Genomic DNA, 18,202 nt, shown 5'->3' on the forward strand with positions numbered 1-18,202 from the left:
GTGTCTTGGAGTCTATACATCCCATGGTGGTTTGACAGCCAAAGGGTTAATGAAGCAACTGTCTGCTCAATCAGAGCTGATTGGCAGCTCCACAGAGGGCAGGGTGGTGGCCAGAGAGACTGAAAAGGAATTTCTGCAGCAGACTGGTGATAAGCTTCCAGAAAAATCCACCACTCCAGAGGCAGGACCAGAGGCTGGGGGAGCCTACAGAACAGGAGAGGTAGGCAGCAGCTTAGAGAGCAGCAAGGGACTGAGAGGGGCTGGCTCTGGCTGCACCCAACAAGGGTGGAACCCAATGGAGAACGCTGGAAACTCATCCCCTACCAACTCCAGCCTAGGGGCATTTGGAGGAAAGGGTCTTAAAGGCAGGAGACCTAGGGCTGATTAGTCCCCATTAGAGCCACAGCTTCTGACTCCCCACTATCCTAAAGGGAAAGGAGACGACTGAGGTCCTGGCCAGGAGGGCTCAGGTCACAACAAGGTCTTGACAAATGCAAAACTGGGTGTGGTGGCATAAAGGGGGATGGCACCAGGTTGGTGTACCCCCCTGTCTGGCCACAAAAGGGGTGCTAGCAGACAAGGCCCCATATTACAGGTTAGCACTATTGTGGTACATGAATTCCCCTTAATAAATATTTCTTAAAGTCCTCCAGGGAAATTCTGCTTGAAACTTGGAGCATTAAGAGATTTCATTGAAAAAAAAATAAAATTAAATTAAGGTTGGAAGGTTCAGTTTATCTCAAGCTCAGTATTTCAACCATTGATATTTTCACTTTCCAAACCTCGTTTTCTTGGATACAGTGGGTAAAGAGACACTGTCAACCTATTTATGTCCAAAGTTTACTGTGCTTTAAAAATACAAATCCCATTTACCAGCCCTGATGAATATTATGATTTATTTGTGTTACTGTAGCATAGAATCCCAGGGTTGGAAGGGACCTCAGGTGGTCATCTAGTCCAACCCCCTGCTCAAAGCAGGACCAATCCCCAGACACATTTTTGCCCCAGTTCCCTAAATGGCTCCCTCAAGGATTGAACTCACAACCTTGGATTTAGCAGGCCAATGCTCAAACCACTGAACTATGAATTGGACCATAAATCTGACTGTCGCGATAGTAAAGGGTTTCCCTTAACGATTAATTATGAAGGCAAGACAATGGGCCTGTATCAGCAAAAAGAACGAGGAGTACTTGTGGCACCTTAGAGACTAACACATTTATTTGGGCATAAGCTTTCGTGGGCTAAAACCCCCTTCATCCGATGTATGGAGTGGAAAATACAGTAGGAATATATATATATATACACACACACACACACACACACACACACACATACAGAGAACATGAAAAGATGGGGGTTGCCATCTCTAACCAACTCTAACGAGACAAATCAATTAATGTGGGCTATTATCAGCAGGAGGGAAAAACTTTTGTAGTGATAATCAGGATGGCCCATTTCAGACAGTTGACAAGAAGGTGTGAGTAATGGTAGGGGGAAAAATTAGCATGGGGAAATAGTTTTTAGTTTGTGTAATGACCCATCCACTCCCAGTCTTTATTCAGGCCTAATCTGATGATGTCCAGTTTGCAAATTAATTCCAGTTCTGCAGTTTCTCATTGGAGTCTGTTTTTGAAGTTTTTTTGTTGAAGAATTGCCACTTTTAGGTCTGTAATTGAGTGTCCAGGGAGGTTGAAGTGTTCTCCGACTGGTTTTTGAATGTTATAATTCTTGACGTCTGATTTGTGTCCCTTTATTCACAAATATTACGTTGGTGGCCTGAGATCAGAATCAGCCCCAGTAGCTGTACAGCAATTTATGTCCTGGATCTCTCTTTCAGCTCAATTCCCTAAATTACTTTGAAATGTAGCTAGTATTTTGCCACAGTTTCTTTTAAAGGTGAGACTATTGTATTCATATAAATGTTGCATCCCCACTAAGGTTAGTCTAGCTCTCCCAAAACACTCTAGCATGATCTTCAAACTGATTGCCCCTCTGTCCCTGATCTCATCGGTATGACCTCCATTTGCAGTGTGGGGACTCATCTGAAATGAAATCTGATGTTGGCCCTGTAGGACACGTGTCGTATAATAGCCCAGCTTCAGTCACAGCTCTAACTTTAGCAATTTGGCCACATTCACCCTATTTATTTGTGTTTTTGGAGGCGGGGGGAGGGGAGGGGAGATTTGTTAGATTTGTTTGATGGAAGTTGGAATATGACCGAACAAGGATCTCATTTGAAAAATCAATACTTTCCTCAGTGCAATACAGGGCTAAAAGTCATCTAGGGAAATCTGTGTAATTCGATTTTATTAGGCCTTGCGTTGCAGTGCAAGGAACGCCAGAGGCATAGCGTGGCCAGGAGTTCTCAATTTGTCTACTTTTGATCTTCCTGTTATAGTAATAACATTTTTGTACACCCATTCTTGCTCACATACACAGTACACACATTCTGCCTATGAAGATCAATCGGCAGTGAAGCAGTGTCACTCTCGGACAGAAAATATGATTTTCATGGGAAGAGGGCCATAATTCATGGCAAGCCAGCAATCAGGGATTTATGGATATGTGGCAATGTTTTGTGATACAAGAAATATGTTTCACAGAAGCTAGGTTATGATAGATTGAATTTGTACCACAGGGGAATTCACTTAATATCCTGGGTGTATAACTTCTAGGAAAATGTGCAAGCAGTGCAGTTCTGCAGTAATTTCTAGATCTCTAAGGCTGCATAGCTTTGAGATGGCATTAGAACATTAAGGGCCAAGTTCTGCCTATGTCCTTGTCACCATGGCTCCAATTGCACATCTAAGGGCAGAATCTGGCCCTTGTAATTGATGTTCTAATTGCTTTTTTGATAATAGCCCATTTACTTTGGCATTGTCTCCCATGCTTCCTTTATCACAATTGAAATCTGACAGGCACTAGACCAGTGTCGGAATGTAGAAGGTCTCAGCATTATTTCAGTAATGCCGTCATCGGAATAAGCCAGGGCTAAGCATAAATCAGAGCAGGGTGTTGGAAAATAGTAGAGCTGAATGGGCTAATGTGAGGCCCTGCTGTCTAGGAACAGACTCTCCCTTCAGCTGAAGGGTTCTGTGTGTCCCTGCCCATACATGATAGAAGTACTTACCTGATCATCTAGAAATTGGCGCCTGCTTCATCTGAAGGCTTCTGTATGCTCCAACCTCTGTATGTGATGGAAGTGCTCACTTCTCTCTGACATCCCATTTTTAGCCACAGGGGGGATATGGTGCATGTTGGATATGTTACCACTTCTAGCTGTGTACTTGGCAGCTGGGACTCCTCTCCCACTCAAAGCCATCCCCTGGGCCACCTCTGCGACAGGGCTCCATAGGAGCCCTGCCCTCACTCATAGGCGCTGACTCCGTGGGTGCTCCGGGGCTGGAGCACACATGGAAAAAAATTGGTGGGTGCTCAGCACCCACAGGCAGCTCCCCATGGCCCCGCCCCCTGCTTCAGCTCGCCTCTTTCTCCGCCTCCTCCGTGAGCGCACCACACGTCCTGCTTCTCCTCCCTCCCAGCACTTGCGCCGTGAAACAGCTGATTCACGGGGCAGGGAGGGAGGAGGAGAGGGAGGGGGCGGGGATTTGGGGAAGGGATCCAATGGGGCGGGGAAAGGGGCAGGGGGCTCGGGCACCCACCGGCGCTGGAGGAAGTTGGCACCTATGCCCTCACTTAAAACTGCCCTCCCCACCTAAGCTCTTGAAGGAGGGCACCAGTCTAGCCACTGCCTGTGTCCACCTGTGTGAGTTTAGTTTCACCTTCCCTGGGCCTGTGTGGGTGAATCAACTTCAATCTGTGCAGATTATACCAGGGAGACACATGGTGCAGATCATGCTGCTCAATGGGGACACCTCTCCTTCCTCCATCAGGCACTGCTGCTTCTCTGTGTCCTGGCAAGATGCCCCAGAAACTCCTTAGCTAGGTAGCAGCTCCTCTCGTTCTTCCTAATTCAGATTCCGCAGCCTGGTGACATTTTACTTCAGCTCAGGAGGAAGGAGAGCTGCACTCCCCCAATCCTAGGAGCGTGGGCAGCTCTCTTGCTTTTAGCAGAGCAGGAAGAGTTGTTTTCCCCTCCGGGCCTCATTCAGGCAATACTCCTATTGACGTCAGTGTTTTGCTGGAGTGAGGCCAGCAGGATCAAATCCTTCAAAATCAATAATTTGCAGCACACAGCACGAGAGAGAAGTGTTAAATATTTCTATATTGCTCAGAAAATACAAGTCGTTACCTCACAACAGCTACAACATACAATACCATTCATAGGTAAAATCACATTAACCTTGCCGATACCAAGGATCAGTTTCCAGAAGAAAATCTGTGACTGGAAGAGTGTCTTGTTGGTGAATTTAAAAGAAAGAAAAAAGAAGTTTTCCTAGGTCAGGTGCTGTGTTCTGCTGATTCCGCCCCTGTTTTAACCTCATTAACAAGTTGAACAAGTGTGTTACTCCTTGCCAAGTGCGCTAATGGTTGTTTTAAACCTTGCAGTCGGGAGTGGAAAATCATTTATCAGAAACTGTTAAATGCTCAGAATAATCCCCAAGAATATTATTGTACTAGAACATTGATTAGCAGAATTGATTGAAGCCATGCAGCTTTCACCTGAACATAGGAGGAGGAAATGATTGTTTTTAGCTGGAGCAGCAGCAGGGACTTTATAAAACCAATTGCTGACTTTCACTGATGCACAATTATTAATATTTAAACCACTTTGAAAGAGTCTTTGGAGGCCCAACCCTACTTGCCTTGAGGACAGAGGAAAAAGATTGGGCCCTAAAAGTGGCAGGGTCTATGTGGGCCTAATACTCGTAGGCTATTATACAAAGAAAGTAGTATGAGTTTGTTTTCTTAACACAATGGCTAAACCCATGGGGTGAGGTTAAGCTCTGTGAAGATTCCTTGCAGAGGGTGAAATCCTGGTCAATTGACGCCAATGGCAAAACTCCCACTGACTTGATAGGGCCAGGATTTCACCCAGAGTCACACGTCATTGAGGGGCATAATTTACTTCCTTATTCCACAGAGCAGCGTGGGGCCTGTGACGCTCCCAACACTGACACAAGAGTATGAGTACCAACCTCAGGGTTAAAAACCAGGGTACAAACTCCAAATTGGTTGTGAGTTGTAAATTTAGATTTCACCAACCAACTTCACCAAGTGCAAAGTCCTCAGGCACTTTGACAGCCTTAACACGGCATCACAGACTGTCCCCGTGGATACTCCATCTGACTTGCCAGCGAGGAGAGCGTGTCTCTGCGATAAATGGTCCCTTATGCCAAGAATCATGGCAATATTCAGGTTAGTCCTGGTCCCAAAGGACCGGTCACTTACACCAGGTCAATTTTAGTGTGAAACATAAAGCACAGTGCTTGCAACCAATCCTATAGTAATCTATATGAACGTTTATTAAATAGGAAAAGGAAATTCAAGAGTTATTTACAGGGCTAAAGCAAACGAATAGTCAGGTTTTAAAAATAATACACTTTTACCCCGATATAACGCGACCCGATATAACATGAATTCGGATATAACACGGTAAAGCAGTGCTCCAGGGGGGCGGGGCTGCGCGCTCCGGTGGATCAAAGCAAGTTCAATATAACACGGTTTCACCTATAATGCGGTAAGATTTTTTGGCTCCCGAGGACAGAGTTATATCGGGGTATAGGCTTCTTTATTCAGCAAGCTTTGCTTGTCCTTTAGAGCTATTCCCAGCTGGGGATCTCTTGTTTATGTCTAGAAACTCCTCCCAAGTTCAGGCAGCATAGAGATCCCTAGTTCCTTTTGGTTGGGGTTTTTATCCCTCTCCTGCCATGTGCACTGAGCTACAAACTTGGCTGATGGGAAGAGTCCACCCGAGGACTCATCTTCATGGGGAAGAGAGCAGAACAGCAATAAGTATCTTTAGTCTTTTTGTTGGGGGTTTCTTGGTCCAGATGTAGGGAGTTTCCAGTTGTAAGAGCCAACCACAGCACATCTGGTATCAATGGGTCTCCTCTCTCTGGAGGGTCTTACCAATTTCTGTAGAAGAGCAGCTCTTCACACTAAGTAATGTCCCTCTCCCGTATGGTGATTCATTGGTCACAGAGGCTCACAACATAACCACTCAAATAGTATGTTACGATATGGAACACAGATATTACAAATAAGATGAATAAATACAGCAACTCACAAGTATTCAATAGAGCTTACACATTAAATGCAGTCCTATCATTTGAATGCCTGTTTTATCAGTACTAATGCATGAGTGAGCCAGCCCGATCCTAGCTATGTGTCTGTCAGTGTCCAGTTGAGAGGTGGTGATGTTGGCAGGCCAGGTTCCAGCTCATGCCAGCATCACAGGTCCTGCCTCCCCAACTCCCATGGAGGCTGTGGGTCCTGGATCCTGGCTGCATGGATCTCAAGGTTCCCCGTTAAATAGACTATGTTCTTAGCACTCTTGAAACTGGACATTAATATGTCTTCACTGCAGAGTTAGCTTGGGCTCTTAGGTGTTCTCATAACCCCGCGTCTGGTCCACAGAAAACCCCCTCACTTGAGTTTGATGGTTCATTGAACCCAACCTAGCTGGCATGGCTGATGATATAGGCTTGAGCTTGAGTGCTGCTTTCACATGGGCTGGTAACCTGCCCACTTTGCAGTGAGGACATTGGCTAAATCACTCAAGTGCTGATAGTCCCCTAGTGCCCAGAACAGACAAGTTCTCCCACAATTTACTGGCAAAGAATCCTAAAGTGACTCAACTTGTGCCCCTGGAAGTCCTAGCAGAGCAGGGTACAAATGAAGAGACAGTAATTCAGGTAGGGCTTTCTAGTGTGGCTGCTCACTCCCAGGCCAGGCTAACCCAGGTGCTCAGACCGAGGTGCTGATCACCCAAGTTAATTCTTCACTGAGGACATACTTTAAGCAGCAGAGATGCCTACCCATAGCATGGTGCCACGCAAGATAAATACACTGTGGTATTTCCAAAGCTCCACAGCCAGGAGATCTGGATGATCTTTCAGGTTATCAGACAAAACACTAAATTTTTCTATTAATCTATTTAGTATCTGGAGCCCAACATTACTACAGCAATTAAAAATAAACACTAAAGTTAGAGAAAGCTGAATAACAATGCAAAGTCTGGGAAGAATTTAATTTGTAGGTCTATTTCACTGAGGAATGACCTTATATGTGGAGTGAATCAGTGTTTGTAATTATAAAGTGAATAAGCGATAAGTATCAAATGAATTGTTTCAGAACTCCCTTTGTTGACTTTATTCCATGATTAGGAGCAGTTGCTGTGTGACCTTGAATATGGTGAAATAACTCATGCTAAACGCATTGCTACAAAGTTGGCATTTTGGCAGGACTTTGATGTAGGTCATTTTATTACCAGGCTGAATCAAACTACAAACTGATCTGATACTCATGCCAAGAATGCTAATAATAAACTGATCAATGAGATGCTGGATTGTTCAAGAGAAGGTGATCCGGGGGAAAATGCAGACATAAAATCACTGGAATTCCAAGGGTTGACGTGTCAGCCTTTGTGCTGGGAGGGATTATATTACCTGCATTAGTGCAAGTTTTCTTCATTCCAGGGCATGCTAGCTGTGTGTCAAACAGGACGGTGTCAGCATGCACGCACTCATCTTTATTTTTCTTGACCTTTCCGTGCAAGTGATTTTTATAGTTCCATTAACTAGTAAGATCATTTGAAAACCACAGTACAAAGTTTATTATGAAGAATGCCTTGGGGCCCATTGTATCTTATAATGTGGAATGTTAATAGAATGAAAAATTAAATTAAACTCTAAAGATTATAGCAAGACAAGACTTTCCATTTTATATGGGAGAATTAGAAATTTTTACTTGCAATGGTAATATTTCGGAGTAATGCCCTACTCTGACCTTTTATATGGATGCTATAGATCTGATTCAGATCAAAGACAATAACAGCATTCCTGATTATACCCATCCTAGAATAAATTGGCTTATGTCAAACTAGCCTTCCACTTAAGGCAGGGGCTTTCTGTACCTTTTACACACAGGGCCAGTCAGAAGTAATTCCATTGATTTAAATGGCTTTACTTCAGTAAGGTTAGAATTGGGGCTCTGCCCTATTCATTTAACACGTTCTGTTCTGTCTTGGCAGTTTCGTGTGTAAAAAGACAAACTGGGTCAAACCAACTCAGAAAGTTGGTGGCCTCCAAAAGGGAAAGCAAGGCACTGGGTTGTGGGGTGGCATGAGTAGAGTCCTGCAAACCTGCGGCTATCTGCTTTGTGTCCGTGGAATCAGATGCGGATCTCCACAGACCACGTTTGCGGAACGCGGGTTGGAAGTGGATACAAATAGTGCAGGTCTCTAGGCAGTTGAATTTTTGTTTTCATTCCTCTTGGACTTCCAACAAAGGCTAAGATGTGCCTAACTTTACCAACTAGTGAGATGGAGGGTTCACGGATGGAAAAAGCAGATTTTGCCCATTGTGTTTTCATGTCCATTTTTTTTTGTCATAGTGAAAAACGTATCTTTCACATTGCACAGAATGGTGAAAATAAGACTTTTTGTGCAGCTCTCATGCAGGATGCAAGCTTCTTTGTGCTATGTAACACTAGACATCTATTTAAGGGCTGTAATGTATCACTTTCTCTACCTAGCAGACATCTGTTTGAGGCATAAAATACGCTACAATATGCTTCTATATCTGTTGCCATTTAAGCTTAAATAATAGACCAGTAATACACTGAAAATGCCAGTCAGTTTCACATACTGCTTAGGTGACAGAAATCCTTATGTGGGAGGGAACAGAAATCTCTCATGGTCAGCCTGCTGCCTCACAATGTATGCCTTAGCCGGGAGCTAAAATAATTACTAGTTTTAAAAAAAAAAAAAAGGTGCTGCACAGTTTCATGGAAAGAAGATGACCTGCTGTTTAAAATATAAATAAAGGGAACAGAAATATCTTGGACTCTTTTGGTCTAGATTCTCTCCTGTACACCAGTGTAAATCATGAGGGGGTCTCTTGAAGTCAAAGGACCAATACCGGTGTCAGTGAGAACAGAGTCAGCTTCTAGGCTAGAAGTAGGCATGGCATGTGCAAATGTTGTTCAAAGTACTCTCCACAGCTCTTCCAGCATATTAAGCCTTTATATTGACCTGTAACTCCACTGCTGGTCCATACTCGATCTCCTCCTGAGTGTAGATTACCAACTGTCCTGAAATATCTTTGCTAAACTGTGTGGTGGTTCACATTTCTGTATGAATGAATCTCCATTTCTCTCTTGTCCTTGATCCCATGCTTACAGACCAGAAGAATGCATACCTGTCTTTGGAAACCCTTATGGAAATAAAATAAATGCACAAAATAGGGTAGGATAATTAGAGCCTAGAGTATTAGTGATCAATATTTCATACTCCCTGCAATCCTGTCCAAACAAGAGATACGAAATATGAATGAATTACGTTTTGACACACACAAAACCCACAAAGGAAACAAGCTGATAGAGAGAAATCCTGCAGTCTTTACAGTCAGGCAAAATTCCCATTGATGTTAATGCAGGATTTGACTGGCTGAGGGCTAGAAGTTTTGTCCCGTAGTTAGGATTATAGGAAAACCACTTACCAGTTGGAGCTGGAGAAACTCTCAGGTGTGAAATCTGAACAGTGTCCCTGATGATCCAAACCCAGAATTTTCAGAGAAATGGCCACCTAGGGTTTAATACCAACTTGTGCTGAAACATGGCTGCAGAGATCCTAGCTGGTATTCAGAACAGACTGGCAAATAAGAGAGCCCTGCTGTCAGCATTCAGACACATGCCTAATTTGTGGGGATCCTAAGTAGAGATCACAGAGTGATTTCCCCTCGAAGCACCTGGCCTTGGCCACTGTTAGAAGACAGGATACTGGGCTAGATGGGCCATTGGTCTGACCCAGTATGACTATTCTTATGTTCACATGATGGCTGTTCACTGGCTAATGTGAAAAGAGTTTGGTGATCACAGTGAGTATCCCAAAAAGATACTTTCAGAGTCGGCGTTCATAATGGCCTTGTTTTAAAAACCACTAAGCTCTGGACATTTTAGTTATGGAAAACCTGATGGCCTTGAAAAGACAGGGGTACAACTGCAGCAATATGTGTAAAATTATTTCTTTTCCTCAGTCTATTTTGACAAATCTGTTTTGGATCTTAATACATATTAACACCGAGTTCTTTTTTTTCCTTATGAGCTGTAACACTTTTTTGTCTGATTGTGTTATAAGAAGCTGGCATTCTCGAATTACAATCATAAGGGTCAATTTGGTAAAGGTTTTATTTATTATGAAGTAGTAATTGCTACACAAAGTAATTACTGGTGTCAGGGTTTTTTTCATTACAAAAAGTCAGATTGGAATATGAGATTTTTAATGTCTATCAAGAGAGACCTGTATGGTTACTTTAATAATCTAGTATTAATTAAAATCTGCAAGTAGCGCTTTTGTTTTTTTTTAAAGAAAATATTGACCTTTATGATGCAATTTAAGTGTTGTGCTTACCAATCATTTCACACATTTGACAATACTGTGTGGCGTTTCTCCTTCACAGCTCTCTGCACAGAAGAGTGTGTGCATGGAAGATGTGTATCTCCAGATACCTGTCATTGTGAACCAGGCTGGGGAGGCATTGACTGCTCCAGTGGTAAGTAAAGGCCCAGTAAAAAATATGGGTATATTAAAGACACACACTGTTTTTAAAAACAAGAAGTCTGAATTAAATCTGTGGCTTAGGATGCAGTTACTTTAAATAGAAAATGAGAAACATTGGTTTGGTTATTTTGCAACAGTTAATTAATTTGGGGAATCACTCCTGCCCTGCTAATAAAGAGGTGATGGCTTTAATTTTCTTTGTTCTTGTCTTCATAAAGCTTTATTAAATGCAGTGGAGGACATTTTTAAACTCTTATTTCCTGTTAGTCAAACATTAATGATAGATGCTCATACAAGACTATCTCTAAAGTGAAATTGCGTTGACTCGTGTTTTAGCCATGCCAAAGGCTTCATCAAAACACTTCCTGTGATGGACATAGGTTTTGGATGAAATCCTGGACCTGTGGAAGCCAATGGGAGTTTTGCCATTGACTTCAATGGAGCCAAGATTTCACCTCCTGATTCTAAGCTTGCGTGCTTGTCCTTTATCCAAAATGCAGGAATGGATGATGGTAGCTGGTGGGTGTTGTGCTCATTTTAGATATTTTCATTAGAAGATTCATTTATACTTTAGGGCTCAAGAGTCTTTCAGTTGGAGAAGTTGCATATGTCAGAGCTATTCTTAGTAAAAATAGGTTTCTGCTCGTGTGTTTAGTTCATGCTAGGATGAAACTGCTAGTGTTATTTCCAGAGTAAACATTGGAGAGTTATGCAACGTAGGCTCCAGCCATTACTGGCATAATGGGAATAAGTTTACATGAAGGCTCTTTGTGAGGCAGGCAACTACATAAAGCTGCATGATTCTAGAAAGATGCTGCAAGTCACGGACTGAATGGTTTTGGTTCCTCCCACCACTTTCCCAAATTGATTGGAAGCTGGAAAAAGACACATTCTTACCAAGCATCAAGATAATAGACAAGGTAACTGTAGAGAGAGACAGGTTAGAGATATTGACAGGCTCAAAGGGCAGTAGCAGTTAAATATCCCCCCTGGGTAAAAACAGTTCCTGAGATTTTATCATGTTGCCTGAAGCCAACGGGATGGAACTTTGTCTGGCCAAGGACATCATGAATGTTCTATCTTCAGCTTTCGCAGTGTCACTCCAATTGAGGGAGCAGAGGCAGTTGTGGGATGGGAGAGAGTAGGAAGTTCATGAGGACGTAAGGATTCACTCTGTTTAGGGGATGGGAGGGCCTCTAAGTCTTCTCCGCCAGGGGAAAAAGAATCAGAAAGGCAGCATAAAATATTGAATAGCTATTTCTAGTAACATTTTTTAAAGCCCTTGGGGAAAAAGAACTCCTTCAATTATGAAATATTGCCCAGAATCTCAAGAATAAATTCTACCCTTTGGTTATTTTAAAAAAAATAATGCTTTTGCCCCTAGTCATTCAGTATTTGGGCCGTATATAGATAAGCACTTCACTTATGGATGTAGAAATGTTAAAATAACAAACCTGGGAGGGGGAAAAAACCTTGTGATAAAGTACATACAGAGTAATAAAAGCTCCATTCTGTGTAATAATAAACAGTAAAGGATGAGATGTCAACATGGAGATGGGTCTCTGGACTAAAACTGCCCAGTGCCTCTTATTAAATTGTACTAATCTTGCAAGTGAAGATAAAAAGAAAACGGGGTTTTTCTATATTGAATATTTAGCTTTTTAAAGTAATTAGGAATATTAAAGCACTGACAATGATTGAGATAGAAACATTATTCATAACTTTTATTTCCGCACTGGGCAGCGATCCAGTATATTTCATTTATGAGGTTTCAGCTGTGAAGAGAGGCGAGTTAGCCAATTCTTAAATTAAATATGCCCTGTTAACTTTTATAAATGATATTCCTAGGATTAGCCTCAAACTGTAAGCTTTCATTTTATTAATAGAATTACTGTATTTACTGGACTATAGTGTCCATTGTGTCTCATACCATTTGTAATATGTAGTGCAACAAGCATTCTTGTCTTAAAGCTGATTCAACAAGCACTTACTGCTACCAAGCATAGTGCTTATTACTGTGAATGGTCCCATGGACGTCAGTTATTACTGACCTCCATGGAGCTACTCGCAGTACAAAGTGTTGTGCTTGGTGGTTAGTGATTCGAAGACTGGACCCTTAACCCTAAGGGGCTTTGGTTTTGTTTAGATGAACACGTACACAATAGATTTTGATTCTATATAATACACAAAGAATCACAAAGAGCTTGTTATAATGAGTTATGTGCTGGTAATTTAAAGCAGGTCAAATGCTGGTGCCTCAAGAAGCTTTCTGAGGATGGAATTAATTTCTGGTGAGCTGAGTGAGAGAGTTAGTGAGACCGAGCCTGACCCAGAATAGCCAAGAGCCTGGTTGTTATAGTCCTCACCTTGGTTGTGGGAGAACCAGGTTCAAATTCCTACTCTGAATAAGCTGGAGCAGCAACTTGAACCCGATTTGGCTATTCTGGGCTGGGTCTCTCTCCATCTTTCCTGTTGGAGCTGTACCACTTTTATATAAAAAAATAAGTATTTAGTATGGCAGGGACTTGAACCTGGGTGTCCCCCTTCCCAGGTGAGTGCCCTGGCTGCTAGTCTACTGAGGGAGGTGGGGGTCTTTTGGTTTTGTCCTGATGCTGAATGGGAACATTTTTGACATCTTGAAAATATTTGTGGGATGGGACAGCGAGCGTAGCTATGCTGGTATCTTGGTGGGCAAAGACAGTGGCCATTGTGCCCTCAGCACTGGGTATCTTAACTGTTTTAGTGGGAGAGGGATTGCAGAGCAGATTACTTGAGTCGCTGCCTACTTTTTGGGATCTTTTAACTGCTTCCTGGGCAGTCTCATTTAGGGTTAGAACCTATTCGGTACTGAGCACACTCCACTCCCATTTACTTCAGTGGGAGTTGAGGCTGCTCAACCTCTCGCAGGAGAAATGACACTTCCTAGGCGTGGATCCTAGCACCTGCCCAAAACCAAATGCTGCACTATGGGTGAAATTCACCCCTACGCTCAATGGTGCCATTTAAATCTTCAACATTGGACTGAAGTGGGACTTAGCTGGTGCATGGGCTTTCTGTTGGCTCTACACATGGGTGAATTTCACTCTGCCAGGAAGGATTATGAGTCGAGGTGCTGACACTGAGCACAAATCTATGATCTTTTACTCATAGGCGAGACTCTCACATTAAATTTAGATCATTACTGCTAGCAGTGTCAGTTGACTGGAATAGATACAGTTAATGTTTTTTAAATAGTTGCATCCATGGCTGTAGTTACTCAGGCAGCTTCAGACGTTCACGCTGAAAACTCATCTGGTAGGACAACCTTCAACTTACGATTCTCTGCAACTTTCCCATGACTGATGGTATTGCATGTTAGAGTTCAGCTGCTGCCAAGGTTAAAATAACTTTGGATGAATTGCTAAACAATTCCAACCTTCCCACCCCCGAACCCTGTGCCATATTCATCTCTGCATGCTTCTATACCTGTTTTACTGCATGCTGTCGTACATCTGTTGATGCCCGCAGGCCTAGCCTTGATTTCATACTATAAAGCTGCAATATATTATGGCGTGATTACCATAACAATAAAAAGGGGAGTAATGAGCTATTAACTAAAGAAACTGTTGAATAAAATGTTTTAAAGGTCTTGATGATGCTAAAAAAGAGAATTTTCATTCATTAAAAGAAAAATCATTTTAAAACATCACTCTTGCCCCCCTTCTTAAACTTGCTTTCTAAAGCCTGCTCGTTTTGGCCATGCAATCTGCAATGTTTTTTTCAGATGCCAAGGAGGACAGCAAATGCTCCATGTGAACTTTCCTGATCACCTGTTCAATTATTTCAAAGCAATTAACTTCAACCAGCATGACATAGTGGCTTGGAGTTCTGGTAGGAAAGTGATTTGGTATGGGGGGCTTCACCATTCTGAATAATAGCCTTCCGGATTTGCGAGCATTTAGGCCCTGATCCAGCCAAGTACTTAGGCACATCCTTAACTTTAAGCAGGTGAGTGACAATGGAACTTGAGGACCTGATTCAAAGCCCACTGAAGTCAGTGGCAAGACTCCCGTTGAACTGAACAGGCTTTTGGTCAGGCCTTTATAAAAGTAAGACTTTTCTTTCATTTTAAAATACTGTAACTCATCAGGCCAGACTGTTGAAAGGAATTAATGGGGTGGGTATTTTTCGTTTTGGGGAACATTAACTTGCAGCCCACACCCCCTTCTTCCCAGCACCGGCAGTGGGATTCATGTGCCTGCGTGAAGAAACTGACAGCGTAACTGGGGATGGGCGTGAGGCACACAGCTGAGATTGAGAGCTGACCTTCCCGAGAGTTTGGGTGCCAGGATCAGGGAATTTAACTCAAGGGAGCAGGTAATAAATGAGGTTTTCAGGATGTTTTATTGTATCAATTTGGGCAGCAAATATAGTACTCACCTAAATAGTTAATTTAGGGAGTGTTTGCATATTACTACCACAGGGCAGTGGGGGAGTGCATCCTTCATATCCCCTCGTTTGAGAGCCAGAGATTCTAACAGTCCTGACTTGTGACAGGTTGGTCAGCAATATATATACAGGTAGTTTAGTTTTCATCAGAATTTTTTTTATACTAAACTGTCATTAGAGAGAGAACCTATTTCATCTTTATCTCTGTGTCAAAAAATAGCGAAGGTCATAACAGGCAAGTATAACATCTCAGCAAGATCACTTTTCAGGGTATAGCCCTGGAGCAGCTGGAATGCTTCAGTTCTGAGATTCGTGATGAATGAGAATGGGAGCTGGTTTGCTAAATCTGAAGGTGGTTTGCTTGACTAGCCATGAAAACAGTGGTAAAAATCAGAGGAGGAAAACGGGAGTATTTTAAAATGAGTCTGTGACATTTTCCAGGCTTGATATTTGGGGGGCTCAAATGTTCATAAAAAGCTTTGGACAGTTTCTGCGTGGACAATAAAAGCTCTAGGGAACCGCTACTGATCTGTGAGTACCAGGTCAAACTCAAATCAAGGCAGATTTCAAGGACTTTATCTGCCTGAGTCAAAAGTTCAGCACAGTTCTATCCTCAGCTTTTTAATGTAAGAGGGGATGTCTAGTGGAATAAGTGGTTGTGAGCTGTGCCACTCACCTGACCTGGACTTTAAGGGGCGCATCCTCAGCTAATGAAAATGGTCATAACTCCATTGAAGTCAGTTTACATCAGTCAAGGATCTGCCCCCAAAGGTTAACACACTTCCACAAAGGAATTTAGATATTTCTTTTCATCTGAAGAAAATTTAAAATTGGCCCAAATAAACACAGTTCTTGGGAGAGCGCCGGTTGTGGGCTCACGTGGAAGATACCTGCCTATCTGTGCTTGCTGCTTTGTAGTCCAATAACATTGTCATTCCTTACTGCTGTTGGACTGAAGAATCTCTCTTTTGTGGGAGGAGCACTTGATGGAAACTATTGATTACGTGCTAGCCACAAAGAGCTCTGAAATCCAGTTCCCGTGCCCTTCAACATGTTCATTTTCGCCACCTAGCTTGATTTAACAAAAGACTCTGAGAGTCTAAACCAGGAGTGGGCAAAATATGGCCCACGGGCTGGATGTGGCCCGTCTAACATTTCTGTCCGGCCCGCCAGGCTCTTTCGCTGCCCCTTGGCGATCTCCGGGCCACTAAAAATCTTTCAAAGCTTGGTCCAGTCTTCAGTGAAGTTGGGACTGATTTATACATGTCTGGAGTTTGCAGGTTTAACATGGTCTTTAGTGCAACCAGGTCCAACTTTGACCGTGTTTTATTTTGACTTGAATTGAAAATTCAATGTGAGGATTGCATCATGCAAATGGACGCAAATGCACGTGGATCAGAACAGAAACTAATGCTCAAATGAAGCCCTGCTAAACAAAAACCCACTGAAGAGCCTTCTTGGCCAACCTTTATAGGCAAAGCAGCTTCCTGTAGTAATTAAGGAGCAGAATTGATTTTTGTCTTTTTCAATCCCAGCAATCTGCTCTTTCCTTAAAAGTACTTTTAAAAACACCCCAGTCCATCCAACCGCTGCCAAACTGGTGTAATCACACCAAGGTTAACAGCTTGTGTTTATGTTTTTCCTCTGCTGGATGTTGGGCCCACGCACATGGGACCATGTGCCCTGTGTGTGTGTGTGTGTGTGTATTACAGTGTCTCACTGCCAGCATAGGTCCAGCCTACGCAGGGCTCTCTGGATCCAGAGAAATGATGATGTAAACACAAGCTGCTTTTTAGCGCGGGCAGGAGCACGTAGGGATATTCCTGTATGGTTTTTAAACTTTGGCTGAATCAAACTGGCCTGATCTATCATTTCTCCTTCCATGCCGCTCAGGGAATTCTTTTTCCTGCTGGTAGGTATTAAAATCTGCCTAATAGATTTTTCTCGCAGTTAGTGGCTGGGGAATATTCTCCACTTTGCAACCTCTGTAACAGAGCCACGTAAGAAATGCCACAAGCTTTGTCATGTTCAGGGCGAGATGCAAAGCTCGTCTTTTGGTGTAGCCTTTTCCAGAGCCAATAGAAGACTGTAGCTGCTTGTGGTTTAAAAAAAATGAGTAAGATAAAGCATTTAAGAATGTTTTTGAGAGAACTGGCTGTGCACCTTGATATGACTCATACGTTAGAAACAGATAGACCACGTGTCCATCTAGCCCGATACCAGCTGCTTTGGAGAGAGGCAGAATTCACATTCCCTGTGCACTCTGCCTTTTCACACCAAGCGATGCTAGTCTTTGCATCCGTCCAGCTGCCAGAGGACTTTCTTTTTTGAGTCCTGCTCCTTACATCAGCTATTGGCATCTGTGATCAAGGGAGTGGCAAGAAGTTTTCTCCTAGCAACAGCAACCTTCCTTTGAGACTGCCCTCTTTGCTTTTGAAGAGTAGGTGCAGCTGATGGACCTGACCCCTTTTATCGGGCTCTGGAGGGGACTTCCTTGGATCCTAGCTCCCTTTGTTAGGGTCTGATCTAGCAATGTGCTTAAACATGTACGTAGTCCCATTAAAGTCGGTAATGGAACTTCTTGAATGCCCAAAGTTAGGCATGTGCTCAAGTCCCTTGCTGAATCTCAGCCTAGGGAGCTAAGATGGGGCACCATAATGATGAAGCCCTCCCCTCTCCTGGCCCCTTACTGATGAGCAATGCAAGGCAGTTCCTCCAGTGATTGACTAGCACTCCCAGGTTGTGCCAATCCAGAGAGGCCGGAGCTTGACTCCAAATATCCTGTATAGCAGAGCACAACCAGCAGGTCAGTGAGCTGAACCTACTCGTTAATTTTAAAGAGTGATGTTATTCTAACTTAACAACAACTGAAGTATGTGTGTTTGGGGGGTAGGGGGTGGGAAGGCAGGTTGCTTACCAGGCCTACAGTTGTATAATTAATACAGATTTCAAAATTGTAATATATTATTGGAATAATTCAATGCAATTATCTTAGGGTTACAAGAGTCGCTGCTTTTATGGAAGAAACCAGTTATTTCCATGTTTGGCTCCTTTGGTTAAGGAGGTGAGCTGGCAATGAGTTACGTGTTG

The 18,202-nt window shown here is 43.0% G+C and overlaps 1 protein-coding gene across 5 annotated transcripts in view; it reads left to right on the top strand.

Annotated features, from left to right (window-relative positions):
- The window catches only part of MEGF11 (multiple EGF like domains 11), a 293,791-nt gene that overhangs the window by 60,377 nt on the left and 215,212 nt on the right, over positions 1–18,202 (top strand). For all 5 annotated transcript variants that reach the window (XM_039492980.1, XM_039492981.1, XM_039492982.1 and 2 more), the window contains exon 7: positions 10,584–10,676. In XM_039492980.1, coding sequence (XP_039348914.1) covers positions 10,584–10,676 — 93 coding nt within the window. The remainder of the gene's footprint in view (positions 1–10,583; positions 10,677–18,202) is intronic.

The sequence above is a fragment of the Mauremys reevesii genome, linkage group 10, assembly GCF_016161935.1.
Source record: "Mauremys reevesii isolate NIE-2019 linkage group 10, ASM1616193v1, whole genome shotgun sequence".
In the NCBI taxonomy this organism is placed as follows: Eukaryota; Metazoa; Chordata; order Testudines; family Geoemydidae; genus Mauremys; species Mauremys reevesii.